This window comes from Acartia tonsa, chromosome 1 (assembly GCF_053477335.1).
Source record: "Acartia tonsa isolate MP-2025a chromosome 1, ASM5347733v1, whole genome shotgun sequence".
Taxonomy (NCBI): Eukaryota; Metazoa; Arthropoda; class Copepoda; order Calanoida; family Acartiidae; genus Acartia; species Acartia tonsa.
Genome location: NC_137260.1, coordinates 60,246,280 through 60,267,810, shown reverse-complemented (window position 1 = coordinate 60,267,810; position 21,531 = coordinate 60,246,280). Strand labels below are relative to the sequence as shown.

The window sequence follows — 21,531 nt, the reverse complement described above, 5'->3', positions numbered from 1 at the left end:
CCATTTGACTAATAGGGATAATTTCTTAAACTTAAGCTTTTATGATTATAAACTAACTCCTAGATTATAAGTCACCCCCTTGAAAATAAAGGTTAGGTTCATTTTTATGGTTTTTTTTGATCCCCGGAGGACTAGGGGTTAGCAGCAGGGGGGTGACTTCTATACCAAAAGCTAGTTTATAACCATAAAGGCTTAAGTTTAAGAATTCATCTCTATTGGTCAAATGGTTTCTGAGAAAATTAAGGTTAGGTTCATTTTTAGGGTTTTTTTGAGCCCCGGATGACTAGGAGTAGGTGGCAGGGGGGTGACTTCTAAACTAGAAGTTAGTTTATAACCATAAAAGCCTAAGTTTAAGAAATCATCCCTATTGGTCAAATGGTTTCTGAGAAAATTAAGGTTATGTTCATTTTTAGGGGGGTTTTGAGCCCCAGGGGGCTAGGGGATGGGGGTAGGGGGTTGACTTTGAAACCATAAGATGTTCATACCCCTAAAAGCTTAAGTCCAAAAAATTTGCATGGTTCATCAAGTGGTTCCGGAGAACCCCTCTCCCCCAGCATCAAAAAAGCTTCAGTTACGTCCCCCTTTTAAACGTAAGCTTTTCTTATATGTCAACATAACATATCTAAATTTCATAGAGATCCGCAGCCGTTTTCCCTGCTGTCCGCCTGCTGCGGCTGCTGAAATTTATATTTGATATTTCTAATATAAAATTTACTTAAAGATAAACATTTTCTGTAAAAAAATTGTTCTTCTAGCTTCAAAAATAAGAAAATTACAGCCGTTTAAAATTTTTAAGTAAAAAAGGTTGTTAAATAAAAAGGTGAACTAAGCAAAAATTGACTTTGACTTATGAAAGGTCGGAAATTTATTATCAAACAGGGGACTTGCACAAAAAAGATTTAGCCCTCTAGGTCTAATAGGAACTGAGATAATAGGGGGGGAGCGTTGAATGCCCACCCCATCACCAACCGATTAAGGTGCGGCAAGGGGCCCGACTGTTAAGGGTTAATAATACATATTTAATAATTCATATTAAAATCAATAATACTGTAAAAATGGTTGAATGCTTGTTTCAATTGAAAATTAGATTTAACTAATAATAATATTGAATCTTGTACCAGGAGATAAACAAATAACCTTGTGTTGCAATAAAAAATAAAAAAAATTATCCAATTTACTTATGAAAAAAAGTGTAATACTGTATCTATAATCTTTTTGTACATAAATGATAATAATATCAGGTTATATTCCATTAAATTATAACCACCTAAATTTTTTGACACTTACAACTTTTAACAGCTCCCTTTAACCAAAATCAAGGATAGTTTATTTAAGTATGTCACCAAAACTTCATTACATAAGTAATACATTTTTACAAACTTTAAAAAGAGGATTGGGAAATATAATATCTCCCTCCCCAACATTAACTTTAATCACTATTGTAAACAATATTAAAAGTTATAAATATATATCAATCAAGATCTTTAGAGGTATTAACTGTGGCTTAATTACATATGTATGAGAGCTCCTTCTTGTGTCAATCACTTTTATTTACTGATTAAAATTTGTACAGTACAGTTGTACAGAATATTGCAAGATTTTTTTTAGTTAAGTCTGGAAATTAATGATTAATTTATCTAAAAATAGATAGCATAGAATTATCTTAATCAGTGGCTTAATTTTATACACCCGCCTTAAACACCTCCCCCCCCCCCCACTCTTTATTTTAAGGGGTGTAAATTTATTTCCTTTACACCCCCTTGGAATTTATAGAGGGGTGTATCTGAGGGTGTAGGCTCTTGTCAAGAGGGTGGACATGGGTGGACACCTAGGGAGGTGTATCCATCCCCCTTAATTTTACAAGGGTGGTGTAAACAACCCCTACACCAACCTTTTGCACGCCTTTGATCTTAACTATACTTTTAGTGTACATAAAGTTGTAAATTCAGTAACTATTCTACAAAAATTACCTTCCTAAATTGATATATGATTTTCAGGGTAATCTCCGGTGGACTAAACATTAAAATTTTATGGAAAAAAAGATATCTTTGGAACATGCATGACTTGAAATTATCCCCCCTTTGTACTCAATACGCATTTTTTATTCTAAGTGCGTCAATTTTGCGTTTAAAGATACCCTTAGTTTAAGCATTAATTTCTCCAAAAAATGATGAAAAAAGATAAATTTTTTTTTGATAAAATGATAAAAGTATATGTAAAATGAAATAACCAGCAAAAAAAATTACAAAATTACGTTAAATAGAACGAAAATTAGAGCGTTTTGTATGCCTTATAAAATGCGTATTTCTCATGAAAATTGTAACGATTTAGTGTCTTGAGTAAAATATTTACAAACTTCCCGCTTTTATAAGAAGCTAGAGCCTTTGTGATATGTATGTCTATACTTGAGTAATTCTTTAGCAATCTAGGCATGTAAACTCGTCCGATTTTAAACTATAAAGTTAACAATAATTAACAAATTGATTTTCATCTGTTTAAAGTATTTCTTTTAAATAAAATAGTGTCAATTCTAAAACGATAAGAAACGTTTTTTTAAGCGTAGTATTTATATAATTATTTATGTTGTAAAGGAAAATATAGCTATTTAAGGCATTTTGAACAATTTGAAGGATTTATATTATAAGAATTCTAAAATTATTCTGTTTCTCCAATATTAAAGCGTTCTGTTACATGGTTGTCCCTGGAAGTTATCATACTTTTTTTTAGATGTTTTGATACTGATATATCAAAATAAATGATTAGATGTCATTTTTATCTAATGTCCAATTGGCGCGAAGAGGAAAGAAAGTTTGATCGATGTAGAAAAATTACTTTTTGATTTGTTTTTGGCTTTAGAATGATTTTTATTTTTTTTTTTAGTTTTGTTAAGATAAAGAAAATTCTTACTTTTCCCAAAACCAACATTTAAGTGTGATATGTAAAATATTTAATTTACTTGATTTGTAAAAATCAAGAACTTTAAACCATTTTTCAAAGCTTCAACATTAACGAGGGGGGAGGGAGCAAATCTTTTTTTTTATTTGGGGGTATAATCTTCCTTGTGCTACCCCTCTTCCCCAAGCACACCCCTGCATTTAGATACAATTTATTGAGTAGCTACTCTATATTAAAAACTAGAGCTGTACTAGCTAGATCAAAGTTCTAAGTTTCTTTTTATTAGTTTTGTTTTCTGAACATTTAGTTAATGTTTGACATTTTCTTCACTTACATAAGAAGATTTATATTTCAAAGACAGATAAAATTGGTGTCTCATTACTTGTAATTGTCTATCTGCAAATGTTTTACAATCGCATGGAGACACAATAGCCAATAATTAAATTCTAATGACAGGTGAATAATGAGAAGGAGTCAGGGGAAGAGTCAGTATAGGCTTTAGTATTGTATTGCAATTCTGGTGATTTGATAAGGTGGTAAATTTGTTGAAAGTGATAGCACACCATTAAGATTAGTTTTGGTCCATTTTACTTGGTTTTAGGCGTTAATAATTTAAAGGCGCGTATTAAAAGAAAGACGAGACAATTTGAGAAAGGTTGTATAATCAATAGGTTATTTTCAATAGGATTAAAAATAATTAACACAAGGTATAAATCCTACGGTCCAAACAATAGCATATACTCCTGCACATGTTCTGACATCAATTCCGCTAAAGTTTTTTTTATATTGTCGAAATTTTAAGCTATCATTTGCAGCTTTGACTCTTCCGCGAAAATTAAGTTGCACAAAATAGATTTACAACCTCCTAAATGGGCTGTCAGACACAAGAATCCATCCATCTAAAAAGGAAGCTCAACTTACTGATTATAGATCTAGATGTATTATATTTATTGGAGCAAAACTACATATAAATGCAGGGATTAAAGGGATTAAAGACAATGGCCGATAAATTAATGATATACAAATTATCCTTTATGTAGATTACAATTATTGGTTGAAACGTTTGGATACTCAAATTGAATGACCAACTAATCAAAATTCAATAAAAGTTGTCAAGCCAACGAATAATAAACATTATTAAAATACTTTAGGGACTAGTATAATAAACAGACCAATGTCCCAATGTCCCCTCCCTCCCTGTATACATATATGGTAACAAATTAATGTTCAATTAAGGAATACAATATACCTATACTATAAGTGATGGAATAGTATATGTGTGTGCATATTAGAGGATGAACTCCAATTTAGTTTCCGAAAGTGTACCTAGCGTCCGCGTCCTACCTCGAAATTTGCTATTAGCTAAAAAAGCTTCAAACTTCAAACTTCAAAAAAAAAAAAATTTAAACATTAAAATTTTGAATGTATAATGTATAAATCGCTTTGTTTTCACAAATTTCCGGAGTCGCTGAAAATAGGGTCTTTAATAATTGGGTTATCTGCTGTACACTTTAGAAAACTAGGGCTAGAATAGGAAATCCATTTGGAGCTCATCTATTAGAGGGAATCAGGATTGGGTCATATTCGAGTACAAAAACCAGAAGCTTTTTATAGTGCCCATAAAAAATGAAGTCATACTGGCCTTCCATTGGTCAATTAAATTATATACTGACTTGCAATTGCTAATTTAGTCTGTGTAGTGGCTTTTCATTTGTCATTTGTACGTCATTTTTTAAATACACTACAAAAAGCTTCCAAAAACTAGTTACCAAAATATGTAGCCTTAAATAAAATCCAATGATTCTCAAAAAGCTAGTTGATCTTGATTATTAGTTAAGAGCTTTGTGGAAAGCATTCTTAATGCCAAACAAAATTGTCCCTTTGGAAGATTATAATTAGCAAAATTTTAGAGAATTGTTTCTTCAGCCATTCAAATCCTGATCCAACATATACCCAAAGAATTTTAAGCCAACTCATATCAGAAAAAGTTTATATGTATACTTAAATAAGGGAAGTGGGATTAATTTATTTTCCATCTCTGTCTATCTATAGATTCATTCACAATCTGTATAGAAAATGATTTAGAGTTGGTCCGTCCGTAAGTCATTTAATGTTGTCATACTTGTTTTCCTGTTACCTACCCCAGTATTCTTAAAGCTTACATATATAGATTAATATAAAATAAGTTTTCCCTCTCGCATAGGAAGCTTAGTGATTTATTATACCTATGAAAATATAACAAGGACGATTTCTTCCATTCGTAGCGGAGCCTTTAAAAGAAAACTTAAACATGGAACAAAATTTAGTACAATATCTAAATTTTGTTATTTAACGCATCGGATTATAGACAGCTTTCTGCGGATATTTAAATTGAAAATTATTAGATTGAAACCAGTTTTGTTAGCCTCTGAAGGGCCGACGGTCTGAGCTAACAAAACTGGTATTAATTTTATGATTTTTACTTTTATATTCGTGGAAAAATGTCTGTAATACGACTTTTCAGTATGGCTTAGAACCGGTTCAAATCCAGCGGATATTAATCGGTTTCAAAGGCATACTTGAAAATGAATTTGTTATCGTTTTCGTGGATTTCATTAAAAAAAAAGAATAAAAAGACTAAAATGAAATCACAAACAAATATTCTGTAGAAGGGTAAAATAAAAGTCAAGATAGAAAAAAGAATTTTAGTGTTTTTAAAAAATAAGGGTAACCTACCGTAAAATTATAGAGTAGATTCTATGCAAAAAAAAATGCTTTTGGCAAAACTGTGTTAATCTTTAATGCCTCTGTTAGAAAGTGCATCTGTTTTTATACATTCATATGAATTATGAGCGCGTTGTTTTCAGGAAGGGAGAGGGAACATGAAACTTAAATTCCAGTATAGCTGAATTAAAATTGATTAAAACCGGAGCTCACCCTTACCGAAATATCATGTTTAGCATCATAACACAGACAATTTTCCACAAATACTAAAATAAAATTACAATATTAATATCAGTTATGCTATCCCCAAGCAGCCGAATTTTCAATTTTAATATCCGCGGAAAGCTGTCGGTTCCAGGACAAACGAAGGAGTCCCAAACGTCAGAGTGGACAAACGCAGGAGTGTTAAAATATTAATTAAGTTAAGTATTTCTATACAGATTAGGTTAGGTTAAGATATGAATGTACAAACAAGCCCCCCGCAGGGGTTAAGCATTTAAGAAACCTAGTAGATGGTCTAAAATAGGTTAGGTTAAGTGTTCACTCCTACGTTGGGACTGCGTTTGTCAAAGGACTTATAATACGATGTATAAATTACTATTAATAATTAATTTCTCTTTGTATTTACTAGACAAAGCTCAATGAATATTTAGGAAAAAATATTTATAATTATTTATTTAGCATTTGTGTTATCCCTGTATCCCTGGATTTTAATGTACCTCGAAGATAAATATTTATCATTTTGTAGATATATCATTATATTTTTTGAAACTAGAAGGCCTAAATTCAAAACAAAGATGAAATACAGCAATAAATTAGGAAACCAAGAAAGTTTTAAAATTTTGCTAGATTTATATTCAGTTCTACGCAAAAAAATGTGATTAAAAAATTTCAGTTCCCAATTTTAACATAAATACAGCCTTTGATCTTTTGATCGCCAGAAAATATAAAACAAAACACCGAGAATGAGGGGTGGGGGTTTTCAATTTCAGATAAGGGTTAAGGCCTAAGAATCATTTCAGAACACTAAATGTTGCTGGAAGCTTACTAAATATTAACCAAACTTTTTATTAATAAACTTTTCAAAAGGAATTCATTCTTTAAAGTGAATCAAATTAATTAACAAAATGAAAAGTTTGAATTTATTAAAATTCACAAAAGAACATGGATGACAAAAGCAAAGTTGGATCTACTGCAGTTCACGGTAAAATATTGCTGGTAACGAATATTGCCAAAAATCTATGAATTTTAAAGGCTGCTAGCTGCCAAACGGCTGAACGTTCAGATTATGTCCGCACACTGTTTTAAGCGGCATAAGAAGGCCTACAAATAATCTGGAATAGCCATAAATCAATAATGCATAATTATCTCGCAGTACAGAGACATGCGCGAAAAAGGCCTATTTTCGGCGTTTCTTCTTCAGTGAAGCTTTCCCTGTGCATCATTGGATCTTGGCTATTACAGATTATTTGTAAGCCTTCTTATACCGCTTAAAATGTTGTGCGGGTATGATATGTACGTTTAGCCGTTTGGCAGCTAGCAGCCTTTAAAATTCATAGATTTTTGGCAATATTCGTTACCAGCAATATTTTACCGTGAACTGCAGTAGATCCAGGAACTTTGAATGAACTTTGACAAATCCAGGATGCTTCTTTTCAAAAATCTACTGCATAAAAACTTACAAGGTTTGAAATCGAATGGGCGATTTTAACTTGCCTAAATTTATTGCTTATCGGCCGTTCGGACTCCACCTAATTGTAGGCAAGCTTTGCTTTTAATTAATAAATGGGACAGACTGGTTCTTGTGCAGTGAAATGAAAAATTATCTTTTACATTCTTTAATTGTTAGCAGTTGCCAAAAGGCCTTAGCTTTAGGGAAAGAATTCGTCCTAATCTTTATGTTTGTAGATACAGAGGACTATTTAAGGCGTAGGAAACCCTTAGGAAACACTTAAGCTAGCCTAAGAGACTTTAATATTTAAACTAAATCTCTCATATAAAAATCTTAAAATATTCTAATATTTTTCAAAGAGTAAATTTCATGGAGGACAATTTTCTTGCATTTCAATTAATAATATGCCTAAAAAATTACAAATTAAAAAATAATAAGTTTGTCTATCACTTATTTTTGAAACTTAAAATGGCAAAACTTTATTTAACTCTAAAATAATAATTTTTTGATATAAAAACTTATAAATTCCAGTAGGGGAACAAAGTGTCTCAAAAATCAGCCATGTGACGTCACAAAAATTAGGGAAATGAGAAGAGAAGTAGGAAAGAAAGCCCCTAAAAAATAGATGGATAATAGGGTGGGTTCATATCGGAATTAGACAGAGCGGGGATATGCAACAGATAAAATTAACCTTAAAAACATTTCTGACCGAAAAAGAATTTTAAAAAATTTAGTTTTAGAACACGACCACTTAAAAATATAATTCATTACTTATTAGTATGCAAAGACGACATTCAAATTTTTTTTTGAATCAGAACGATGGCTTCATGGTGCTCCCTGGAAAGGCCTTGAGGAGCTGAATCAGGAACTTTTGTCCGTTTCAAAATATCTCGCTCCTAGCCTTAGAAATCACTAAAAAAACAAAATTTTTTAAGGTTTATTGAGAATTGTCCAATTTGTAGAGGTTTTTTAGATTTTCTCAGGCTAGGAACGAGATTTTTTGAAACGGACAAAAGTTCCTGTCTCAGCTCCTCAAGGCATTTCCAGGGAGCACCATGAAGCCATAGTTCTGATTCAATAAATTTTTGACTCCCATTTACAAATAGCTATACAATTGAATGTCTGGTCGTCAGCGGTTTTAAGACTTAGGATAAATTTTAAATCACCCAGAGGTGTATTATATCTATATAAATTGAGTGCAGATCCCCGCTTTGGCCTCAGAAAAAAAATGTCCAAAATCGACCCACCCTAATGGATAATCCCTTATTTTTATGACGTCACATGGCTGATTTTTGAGAAACTTTGTCCCCGTATTAAATTCCATCATAATGTCACAGAAATGTATGTATTTGATTATTCTACCACGTCAAATAAAATCAACTAAGACATGGTTTTGCTTTTAACCGCTGCATCTAAACTTCAATCAAAAGCATTGTTGGAATATTTGTAGGGAAACAGGAATAGAACAAACTATAATGAATTTATCATTAAATGTGTAATTATCTGCCATTGCATTAGTAGCATATGATAAGTTTGAGGAAAAACACCCTTAATAAAAATGTACATAGGTTGTTTTAGTTTGAAGTTGATATTAGTTTAAAAGCTGTAAACAGTAACAACAAAAAACTACCTAAAATTTCTATAAAAAAATAGATTATTTATTTGTACTTTTGCACCAAAGGTTATTTATTTTGTTTGATTAAAAGTTTGTGACAAATAAACTAACTTTTTGATAGCAAAGCTTCTGTTCCTCTGGTTGTAATTCTATCGTGGTAATATTTTATTATACAAACATATTTTATGCCTAACCCAAACTTCCAGTCTGTGTATACCTTTAATTTTAAAGTCCTTGCTGACCTAAATACACATTCAATGTTTTAAAGTTAATATATTAGGATAAACCTCTGTAAACTAATGTTAGGGACTTAACCACTTATATAAACAGTAATAAAACTTTGTGTATAAATAACAGATCTACATTATAGATGTATATACAGACAACTACCTACCTTCCTTTACAAAGATTTTTTCGTCTGCTTCTAAATTATTTTCTACTACTTAGCCGTGTTAATATAAGCGACAAAATCGGTTGATTACCAATGTTCCAATAGAAAGGTTGCACAAGGCGGTTACGATGGGGAGATACAGTTATTTAACCCTTTCTCCCTCTAGTGTTTTACTCTAATGTATAAAAAATGTATGTTACCCCCATTTCTGCATATTTTCTAGAATTTATATTTCTAGTTGCTGTCACAGGACAAAGCAGAGTAAATTTTATTTAGCATTAAAATGCATGGTCTGTAGGGTCTTTATATATATATAGTAGAGGGTTTAGAAAACATAAACTTTTTAACAATACTGCCTTCATGCATGTTTAGAGGTGGGGGGGGGGGGGGGGGGTACACTGCAGTAAACACTCCTGCCAGAAATTTCATATTACTAATACAAAATGTAGTAACTCTACAGGATGAGGATGAGTGGGAAAGAAAACCCCTGAAAAGATATAGATAATCCCTCGTTTTTATGACGTAACATGCTGATTTTTGGAGGGACTTTCTTCGTCTTCAATAGAGTTTGGTACGAATATTCTGTAAGAAAGGCAATGAAAAGATGTATATGTTTGACTTGTAAGCCAACTAATGATAGAAATTGATAAAACAAATTTGGGTCTAATTTTTAGTTCGTTGTTCCCTCCCTTACTGTAATAACTCAAGTGAAGGAATTTTGAAACGCTCTGGACTATAGTATGGAAATCAGGACAATGTTTGCCTAATCGTCCGAAAAGAAATTCAGTTTTGACAATTCTTTTAAACTTTATGCGTTTTCTAAATCTTTATAGTTAAATTCAGATATATTAGAATCAAATCAAATTGTAAAAGGGTACTGGCTGTTAAATATTAACTACAGTTGAATATTTGCTTTATTAAACCTGCAGTATTGCGTTGATATTTTATCTAAAAGTTTAAGTCTAGTAAAGTGGTCACTACTGATATGTTATCGTTAGCTAATTTGTTTCATAATTTCTTAGTATTGTCATGTTTTACATTTTAAGTTGTTATAATCAATACCAGAAACTTATATCTGACCAGTAAATTTTTAATTAAATTCCACCTTGTTGTGCTATTTTATTCAAATTCATACAATGATCTTTGTTGATATAATAAAAGCAATAAATGTTTACAGGGTGCTTAACATCAATCCTTATACTAAAGTAACAGGATTTCTGTGTGTTTGTCTGTTTGTTTGTCTGTTTGTAGCGAAGGATCTCGCTAACCGCTGAACCTTTCGGGTTCTCCTTAACAGGGTAGCTTCTCATAGGTCCCGGGAAGGTTTATAACTATTTTCTTGGGGGATGGGACAACCCCAACTCTCCCAAAAAATTTTAAATTCCCCCCCCCCCAAAAACTTATTTTTTTACTTTTTCTTTTAAAATCTAAAATAAAAAATTGGGTTATCAAATTCGACTCTCCCCTCCTCAAGTGCCCCTAGAGGCCTCTAGGGGCGTAGCCGCTAGTAGCGCATAAAGTGCCTATCAATGAAGTGTATTTAAGTGTTTTCTCTGAGAGATTTTCAGAAATGTATATTTGATTACATTTATTCAGTTGGAAAATGGCTATTGATATCTTTATACGTACGTCATGACTCATATAAAAATAATTCTAAACTAGCGGCTATGCTCCTAGAGGCCTCTACGGACTCTCGATGTAGGAGGAGGGGTGTAGAAGTCAAATAAATAAATAAGTTATTTTCAGTTAGAAAAAATCAAAATCACAAAACTTTTGATAAAAATGAAAAGTAAATTATTTTAATACATAGTGAAATAGAATTTAATGTTTAAATAAAGATTAGTCCATTATAATAGCTTACTAAGTTTTTAAAAGCGAAGCTTTTCTATAATTAGGGTAGGTCCGTCCGTACGTCCGTCCGTCCGAGATAGTTAGCTTTTATTAGTTAATTTAGGCATGTTAGAATTGTCCTATTTATTTCAAACTTTGCATGGTGATTCCTGTAAGAGTTAGGTATGATTTAGAAAGTGTAGCAACTCTGTAATCGTTACTAGAATGTCCGTACGTCCATTTTAAACATGTTGATTTTTTTTACTTTTTTAAAACAATTTTTTATGTGATAAAATAATCTGATTAATCTGATTTTTTGAGTACTGATTCCTATTAAAATAAGGTACAATATTATGAGCGAAGCAACTATAATCAAGTATTAAAATGTCAGTATGTCCTTAAGCAAAATTCTGTATTTAAGAAGTTTTGCAATAAAATAACCATTTATCGTATTTCAGTAAGAAAGTAATGTAAAACCATAAATACAAAATGCTTACAACATTACTGGATGATAACCTAGAAACCAACAACAGTAGTGGCACCAATATTCTTGTGGTTGATGATGAACTGAACAATGGTAATGACACACTGGGCCTGGAGGATGATATTGATCAAGAATTTACCAACAGCACAACAGATTCAGATCCTATTGATTACAAGTTTATTGTAGGTAATATTTTATATTTAATTTGATGACGTCCAGGGGGGGGGGGATAATGTTGTCATAATAACTTTGGAAATATAATTGTTTCCCTCCCCCCCCCCTCCCTAATAAAAAAATCAGCGGGGCTGATTAATTCCCCCCCCCCCCACCACACACTTTGTAAATTATTTACAAGGGTAAAGAAATTATTTCAGCGCCATTTCGCTCCCCCCCCCCTTTACCTATCCAAAAAAGCTTATCTGTCCTTCATCTATTTATAGGAAAGAGTGCAAGTAATAAGAATAGGGAAAGCTTTTCAATTTTATATTTATTTGCTGCAATAGCTAATTAAGCAAAGCATTTTAATTACTCTCTTTCAACGTATTGGACGTTATCGTCCTTGTTTTGTTCTAGTAAATAAGCTGACTTTGTTTTTCGTGTTTTGTTTTGAATATGACAAATGTATTATCTCTAAAAGAAAAAAGACCTCAAAACACACCGAAAAACTTTAAAATAAATCTAAATTTTAACAAAGAAACTATGAAAGCAAGAATGAAAATCTCCATAAATTCGAATTCTGGTAAAAAATTGTGTTAGAGGTTAGTCTCAAATAACTTTAAGAAATCTTAAATAACCCCAAATTTGATAAATTACATAAAGTTATTTTCATATTCAATAAAAATAATGAAAAAAAATTGTACCTTTTAAGTTATCCAAAACTGAATCTTATCTAAGAATGAATGATTATGTATTCGGTTGAGATTTTAGCCACGCTCACGTGCGTACAATTTTCCTTTAATCTCCAACAAAATCAAATAAAATGTTCAAGAGCTAGAAATATTTTCATTTCGTAATCAACAAGCCAGGAAGGGAGGAGATAATGGAAGATAAAAGATGTTCACTCCTGAACTTCATAAACTCGTTTCTGTTTTATGTAGCTTTTAATCCAGTTCGAAAAGGCGAAAAGTACGCTAAATAATTTTCCAGTATGGTTTCGAAACCGATTAATATCCGCTGGATTAAAACCAGTACTCACTCATACTGAAAGAACCTCGTAAAAGTGTCGAACTATGACGTCAAGAAAAAAATAACAATTAACCAATGAGAAGCCATTATTCACTGTAATTGACCAATGGTAAAATATATAGCGGCGGTTTCTCATTGGTTAATTGTTAATTTTTTCTGACGTCATAGTCAGACACTTTTACTGGGTTTATACTTAAATACTATGCATCGTATTACAGTAATTTTTCCATGAATATTAAAGTATAAATTATAAATTTAATACCAGTTTGTTAGACCCAAGGGGCTCCTCTGGGCTAACAAAACTGTTTTTAATCTTTTAATTTTAACATCTGCGGATAACTTTCTATAATACGATACCATAAAAAACTATTCCAATGTCCTATCCTTTGAACGTTGTGAAAACCCTCTTTTTATCTTCAATTTATACATACATTACGTGTTTGATATATCTTTTATAAATTTCTCAGAACATTTAAGATTATATAACATGCGTTTTATAAGGAAAAGCGGGACCCATTAGCCGAAAACTCCATCGCATAATAAGTCGTATAATTCATAGGTCATTTAATTTCGTTTTATGGCGGTTGGTTTTTAAGTTACAAAGCTATTCTATATGTGTTTGTGTCTGTCTGTTATTTTGTCCTTCTGTCTGTCTGTCACTCTGTAATACTTGGGTTGGTCGATCTTTTTTAGTAGTTACAGATATTTTTTTTTACTAGTGCATTTACTTATTAATCCTTTAACTTCCCCTTCTTTCACCATTTGCTACTTTTTGACTTTATTAGCGGCTGTACCCATAGCACCAGGGGCTCTGTATTGGAAAGGGAAGAGAATGGGCAGAATAATAGCCCAAAACCACCCCAAGACTAAAATTTAAAAAATAAATAGCCTCAAAACATCTTGAGACCTATACAAAACTACCCTAAAACGAAAAACTCAGTAGTTATTGAAATTAAAAGCTTTAGAGAAAAAACCTTACTACTTTACATAATAGGATTGTTCTAATACTATCTAAATTAATTAACAGAGCTGTTTATATTTTTAAAAGTATTTAAGGAGTTTCAGTGCCATTGAATTAACCTTGACATAGAAAGGACTATGAAGTATTGATTCATTTCATATTGTATGTAATAAAACAAAGGATTTAATTATAATATAATAGAAAGACAATTATTTCACAATTTCCTTTCCATTTTATTTTTCATATGCTGCCAAAATTGTTTGCAAATTGTAATAAATTTTATATTTTGGATGAACTGAAATCGATTTAATACATGCAATTCTGTAGAACTTTAATATTATGAATTTCGTATAAGTTCGTAAGTTATCTTAGAAAGCCATTTGAGTTGGGAAGTTTCATTACAGTATTATGACGAATATAATGAAAAATCATGCGTCGTATTGTAGACAATTTTCCACAGAAACTAAAATAAAAATCCTAAAAATAATAACAGTTTTGTAATTTTTATATTTTACTATCATCGGAAAAGCTATAATACGATGTTAACTTAATGATGCGATGCATATGAATATAAAATGAAAAATGGTTTTAATTTAAATCTAAATAAGGAGATTATTAAAGTCTATCTCGAGACATTATTCACTTTTACAGTCCTAAATATCCTGAAGCAATATTAAATTACTGGTATGCACAAAAATGTTTTTATGATGCGAATTCATATTCTGATGCCAAAAAACATGTGTATTAAAATCTAGAGCATGGTTCACAAAAAAATATTAGGATATTAAAGGTTTGTTATGAGTTTTATATCTTAAAAATTTATTCTTTTTTCTTATAATTCAATAAATATATAAAGATTAATTTTGAAAATTTTAGTATGGGACAAAGTGTCTCAAAAATCAGCCATGTGACGTCATAAAAATGATGGAGATGAGAAGAGAAGTGGGAAAGAAAACCCCTTAAAACAGATGAATAATTTCTAATTTTTATGACGTCACATGGCTGATGTTTGAGACACTTTGTCCCACTACGAATTTTATTTTAAATATCAGAAAATAAAAAAAAATCTATAGCAGTTTTCAGTTTTATTTTACATAATATACTTTCAAGTACCAAAACCTGTCCTTTAGAAATTCTTTTAATGCAGTGCAGGAAAATTGATTTTAGAATGACCTTTGGTTATCAAATCTTTCAAAACCCATACCAATAACCATAACCAATTAATACTTTATTATTCATCTTTTTTCAAATATTCTATGACTTTGGTATATTTTTGCTTGAAACGGCCAGTAAAGTACACGTTTTTGTTTACTAAAAATATTCTAATTACAACTTCTAAAGCACATAAACACACATCAAAATAATATAATCTACCGTTATTAAAATGTCAGTTAAAAATGAATGACTTCTTCTGAATATTTAATAATATAATAATTTTCTTTTAGTATTAAATATTTTTATCTTTCTATGCCACGCTGTTATTAACATATTTGTCCTTGTTATTAGTTTCTTTCTTGATAATTATCCTAGCCCACTGCGAGTTTCGCATTATTAGTCTGAGAACATGAAAATCTGGTGTACGATCTAATTAATATGTAAATCTATTTTGTGAATGCACAATAAATATATCAAATGTTTTGTCAATGTCAAGGTGACTAAAATACAACAAAAATAAAATGTATTTTAAAAAGCAAAGTAGTAAATTCTGTGTAATATATGTATGTCCAATAAGATCTTGCAAATTATTGCACATATCAATTTACAATTTTAAAGAGTCTTAGTATTAGTCCTGGGTAGGTTTTTTGCTATTTGAAGGGGGAAAGATCAACCCCTTAAATAGGAATTTCCTCAATAAATATACCACCCCTAAATTTTTTTTCATGTATTTATATTTTTTATGTAGGGATATCGACACCTCCCTCTGAAAGTAAAGTCCCTAGAGCCTGGTGACCAAGCGATTAGTTTGTAAAACTTTCAAATAAAAGCATGTACTTTGAGTACAACATATGTACATTCTAGAATCTTCAGAGTTCATACTTAGATACGATCCAAAATTCAATTGAGCGTATCATCTTAAAATAGACTCAAGAGAAAGAGGGAGAGAGAGAGAAAGAAAAAGGAAAAGAAATGTTTATAAAGTAGATTTATTAAATTTTCATTTTTCCTTTATTATATTCTGTGTATATAATACACATTGGAAATAACTAAATTGTCCAATATATTGTTTTTCAATTAAGATAAGTATGACAGATCGTTTACGAGTTGATTAATCCATTGCATTAAGGTTCTCTTAAACAATACTCAATAAAAGACTCTGTTTTATATACTTTAAAAAATCTATTATATACTCGCTGTGGAACATCCCCTTTAAGTTGTAGAAATGCAGAAACTTTGTAAAACAGTTGAATAATTTTAGTTTTGAAAAATTTTGACGACATCATATCAATAAAACTTTACAGATTATTTCTCTGATTTTATATTCATTACTATACTGTCTTATTTTTTTCTTTTTTATAAACAAAACTTTTCTATAATTTTCGTACACTTTATGTACATTTATGTGCATAATCGATTTTATTTGGAATTCAGATCAGAAATAAGTTTTCGCCAACAAGGGAAATAAATCTAAAATATTTTTAATGGGGCATATGGAAAGGTTGTTCTTACTACGAAGCGACCCCCCAAAATCACGAAGAAATCAGCTGAAATTATCAAATATTTTTTCAATAGTTACAGCTGTATTTAGTAAAAGCTACTATAAAATATAATTGTCTAAAGTTCAATTTAAATGGCACATTTTTAATGGAATAATAGAATATAAAGATAAGTCATAATACTTTGATCGCTGCTATTTCAAAGCAAAAGTAAAATCCATCATGATTTAAATCGAAATGGTAATCATGTCTTTGCTGTCTTTGCTTTTATGATATTTTCATCCTTGTCTTTATCTTCTTTCTATGTTAGATTTTTTTCTTTTTTTCATTTTTTTCACTTTTTGCATTTCTTTGCATAGAACCAATACTTTATTATTATTATACCTAATTGAACCGATAAAAAGTCGGCTAGAAAAAGAATGGGTGCACTTTTTTATGTCTTTTGAGAAGCAAGTGTTATAGCTTTTACCTTTTCCGACAATGTAAAAAAATGTGACGTCATAAAAATGAGGGAGATGAGAGGAGAAGTTGGAAAGAAAACCTCTAAAAAAGAGATGGATAATCCCTAATTCATATTACATCACATAGCTGATTTTTGAGACACTTTGTCACGCTACTGTTAAATTAATAGGGTGAATATTTGTCTACAAATAAATGAGATAGTTTTCTGGAGCTACTTCCTCTTGAGAGGGTTCAACTCTTATTCTCTGCAGAGGAATTTATTAAACTAATATCAGTTAATTGGGTAGCACGATTTTAACGGACAGACAAACATGCAGTCTTTATGTATATCCTCAATTAAAATAATATTTAAGGTTACGGAGTGCCTCAGCCGGAGATAACATCAACAGATACTCTGATCATCATATTCATGATATCTTTATGGGCATATTCTATAATTTTGACATACAGGTGAGCTTTGTTTATAGAGTAGCGTTTTTTAAATCAAATTCTACTGCTGTACTTTTTAAAAAAGCTTTTCTACATATAGAGTAGGTCCGTCCGTACGTCCTTAAAGAGTACCTCTTATCGTTAATTTATGGTTTATGTATATTAGATTTTTCCTACCGATTTCAGACTTCGCTTGATGATTCCTGTAAAATACAGGCACAATTATGAAATCGTAGCAACTCAATAATTAAATTATTAATAAAAGTCCGGAGGTCCCTTTTTAAACATGAAGATTTTCAAATTAATGTTGAATATTAAATGCATTGATACATCATATTTGTTCGTTTATACGAACGGTTTAATCTGTTGAGCTATGCTTTTATGGGATGTTGTCATCCTTGTTTATAAAATAATAAAAAAAACAATTTTGCTTTTTAACTTTTAAAATTAATTAACAAATATCACAAATTGTTTGCTGATTAACTAAATATTTAAGTTTTTATTGGAGTATTTGCAAATAATTCAAAATTTAACACAAGAATGATTACATTATATACAAATTTTTTACCTTTTATAAATTTTGATCTGAGGGTAAAATTCACATGGGTTGGGGGTCGTTATCCTCCTTAAATTCTTTTTTTGGGGGTAAACACCCATTTTTTAAAATTTGTAATGTCATAAATTGAAAGTGGATGGTCGACCTCTCCCCCACCCCTCTTTATTAAAGTGACTCCAGGGCCTAGAGGCCCCAGGGGCGTAGCCACTAGTTCATACCGATGCACTTACCTACATCTAGACTAGGATAGCAAAGGTTAGATGAAGAGAAGACAAACATACAAGGTTAAATATATAGTAGCTGCCCTACTAAAAGAATAATTTGATTAAATAAAATGTTTGAAACTTTCGGTAATCGAAATTTGGATAAATATTTGTCTTTCTAGCTTTCCCCCCATAAAATTTGATATTATTTGTGTATGTTATTCTACATTTATGTGATATTAAAAGGACTACACAATATTATCATTTTTCTTATTTCTTTGAAGAATGAGACAATATGAGATAAATTGATAAATATTTTTAATAATGATAAACAAAATTACCCCTGCCGTATTTTTAAACTATCGTTGGAAAAGTTTGGACACAGATAAGATAAACCAACCAATCAAAATATATCAAAAGAACAACCATGCAAATGAGAGAATGTGTTTGTTGAACTTTGGATGCCAGCATAATTTATAGTCAAATGTCCAACCCCCCGCTGCACTGGTTTGAAATCCAAGTCAGGCACACGCGTGACGCAGTGACTAAATTTATTTCTAACCAAGGATGACAACATCCATAAAAATGACATTATATCTTGTAGAGTATCAGAACTGAATATAAAAAATATAAATATAAAATTGATGCAAAACTTCTTATTTTCAGAATACTGTATAAGGTCATTTTTAGGACTTGGTTATAGAGTTGCTTCGCTCATAATATTGTTCCTTATTGATATAGGAATCATTACTAAAAAAATCAGATCAATCTGATGATTATATCAAATAAAAAATTGTTGTTAAAATGTTAAAATCATCATGTTTAAAATAGACGTATAGACATTCTGGTAACGAGTATAGAGTTGCTATGCTTTCTAAATAGTACCTAACTACTACAGGAATCATCATGCAAAGTTTAAAATCGATATGACAATTTTAAAAAGAGAAGGGTTAAGATTATTTTCGCCTCAACTTTTAGTTGAAAACTTTTCTAAAACAACCGTAATTTAAAAAAATAAAAATACAGACCTTTTAACATTTTTTCATGTTGAATTCAATACCTAAGTTTTGAAAAACAACATGTTTTTTACAAAAGTTCGCTCGCAAATATACCGTAAAAGCTTTGGCAAATATTTGGATTAATAAAATAGGAGTATCAAACTTTTTATATAACTTCTATTATCATTGAGTAGAATATAAAATGGAGAAAAACAAGTTTTTTCTAGTTTAAATTAATGTAATGTTTAAAAGCAGTTTAGTAACGAATAAGGAATAAGGTATAACCAACAAGCGAAATAAATCTATAAAAATATTTGGGGGGCAAATGGAGAGGTCGTCAATTTTACGATGTTTTGCCCCCCAACGACAGCTGAAAAACACGTATAGGTTTCGTGATCTTTTCCGAATTACTTTTATTGTTGGTAGAAGCTGGCAACGAATAGAGGAAAAAATCAGGGCCCAGAAGCCTCAAGATTAAACCCGTTTGGAAAAGAGGGATTTCCATTTTTGTGTCACGTTTAGACTTTTAGAAAAAGGTAGATTTCCCTTGAGGCTTACAGGCAGCCGAAGCACGACAGCTGAGCATATCGTTTTATGTTCATAAAGAGATTCTTATGTTATGCAATACAGTACAGAGTTTACGAATTTGTCACTGTTGCTATTTTCATAATGATTTATGCATGATCAAATTGCAATGTAGTAATACTTTTTCTTATAAATAAAACTCTTTCACATTTTATTGATTGAGAAGCTACTCTACACTTCTTTTTGTACGTTCTTATGTCTGCCATTTGGCTATTAGACAAATTTAGTTTTCTATTACTAATACGTTTTGTATGGTCTATCAGTATTGCTAAAATGGACATTTGATTTTTATAAGAAAAATTCGATTTACCCAGTTATTATCAAATTAAATTAGCTAACCTTTATTTTAAATATATCTACTTCAAATTGAAATTATTCTGTATATTAGACTATAAAAGTTTTAAAGATTTTTAATCAATATAATAGATTTGAAATCTGCATAAAATTTTAAGGATTTTTTATAAAATTAGTTTTTTATATAATTCTTTATTTAAAGGCGCAAATACAAATTAAGTTAAATAATTTTGAGATCTGTGATTGGTGGATTGAAAACTATCTGCGCTCTGATTGGAGAAGCTTAAGTGACGTACATCATTCAACCAATTAGAGCGTAGGTAGTTTCCAATCCAGCTATCCTATTGGTCAAAATTTATTAACTTAAATCGTATTTGCGCCTTTAAATAAAGAATTATATAAAAAACGAATTTTATAAAAAATCCTTATAATTTTATGCAGATTTCAAATCTATTATATTGATTAAAAATCTTTAAAACTTTTATAGTCTACTGTATATTTATGCTCCGCCTCTTATGGATTCTAATCATCCTTGCAAATTGACACAGGTACGTTCGCTAAAAAGAAACAACCTAAGACCACAAAGACAACAGTGATGCCTATGGCAAAATACATACATGTTCAAGAGACATCAAAGATAAACATAAACTGTACAAAGAAAACGAGATGGAAACATAGGAAAATAAAAGGGCGGTAGTTTCTATAAAAGTGTCTAGTAGAGCACAGAATCCCTCCCACATTTTAACAATATATTGAAAATGGGAGGGGAGATTCTTTGTTTATTACTTTAGGTCAGGTTAGGTTATTTGGTTACTGGATAATCCCGCAAGGTAAGGGATTCCCCGGTGGGGTTGATCATAGAGGAAAGATTTCCCCCTTGAGATTGAAATTTATTTTTAAAGAATAAGGAGGGGTGGGGGTTTCAGTGCTCAATGGCAACTTTGAAGGAAAGCCCCAAAACTGCATCTTTCTTTATTCTTTATTCTGTAAAATTGTGCTGAATCAACATATCAAGACGAAAATATAAAAATAATAAGACAACTTTTCATTTTTTAAAAAATAAAAATTTCTATTTTTTTTTTGAAGTTTAGGGGAGGAAGAAAATAGCTTAAAACCGACCAAGGTATAAAATAAATATCGTTAAACAAAATCTTTTTCTTGGCTTAAAAAGCATTTTAGAATCAGCAAGAATAAAATAAAACAATTCTCTTTCATATGATGTCTCACTTTAAGGTGCTGATTTAAAGAAGGGATAAGAGAAGAAGTTATAAAGGAAACCCCTAAAAAAAGATGGATTTCGCCGTATTTTTATGACGTCACACATGACACTTTCCAGCGCTTCTGAAATAAAGATTTAAAGTGGTTTATTATAATATAAAAAAAGGATGACAACATCCTTATAAATAAACCTTGACAATTCAGACGGATAAACGAACATTAACAAACATAAAGTGAGAGACAGTCGAACGTAAGAGTTCTATGTTTATTACTATTTTGCATAATAAAAAGATACATATTTTAACTAGAAGTGCAAATAATGTAAATATTATCATTGCTTCATTGTTTGCCCCCAAGCAAAGGAGAGATAAAAGAAAGATAGAGGAAAATCCCTAG

General features: G+C 30.7%; 1 protein-coding gene across 1 annotated transcript in view; it reads left to right on the top strand.

The window, feature by feature from the left end:
- The first annotated feature begins 11,570 nt into the window (after positions 1 to 11,570).
- LOC145325406 (uncharacterized) overlaps positions 11,571 to 21,531 on the top strand; it is a 56,419-nt gene continuing 46,458 nt past the window's right edge. The window contains exons 1-2 of the mRNA XM_080168397.1: positions 11,571 to 11,776; positions 17,206 to 17,302. Of these exons, the coding sequence (XP_080024523.1) occupies positions 11,596 to 11,776; positions 17,206 to 17,302 (278 nt within the window). The 5' untranslated portion in view covers positions 11,571 to 11,595. The remainder of the gene's footprint in view (positions 11,777 to 17,205; positions 17,303 to 21,531) is intronic.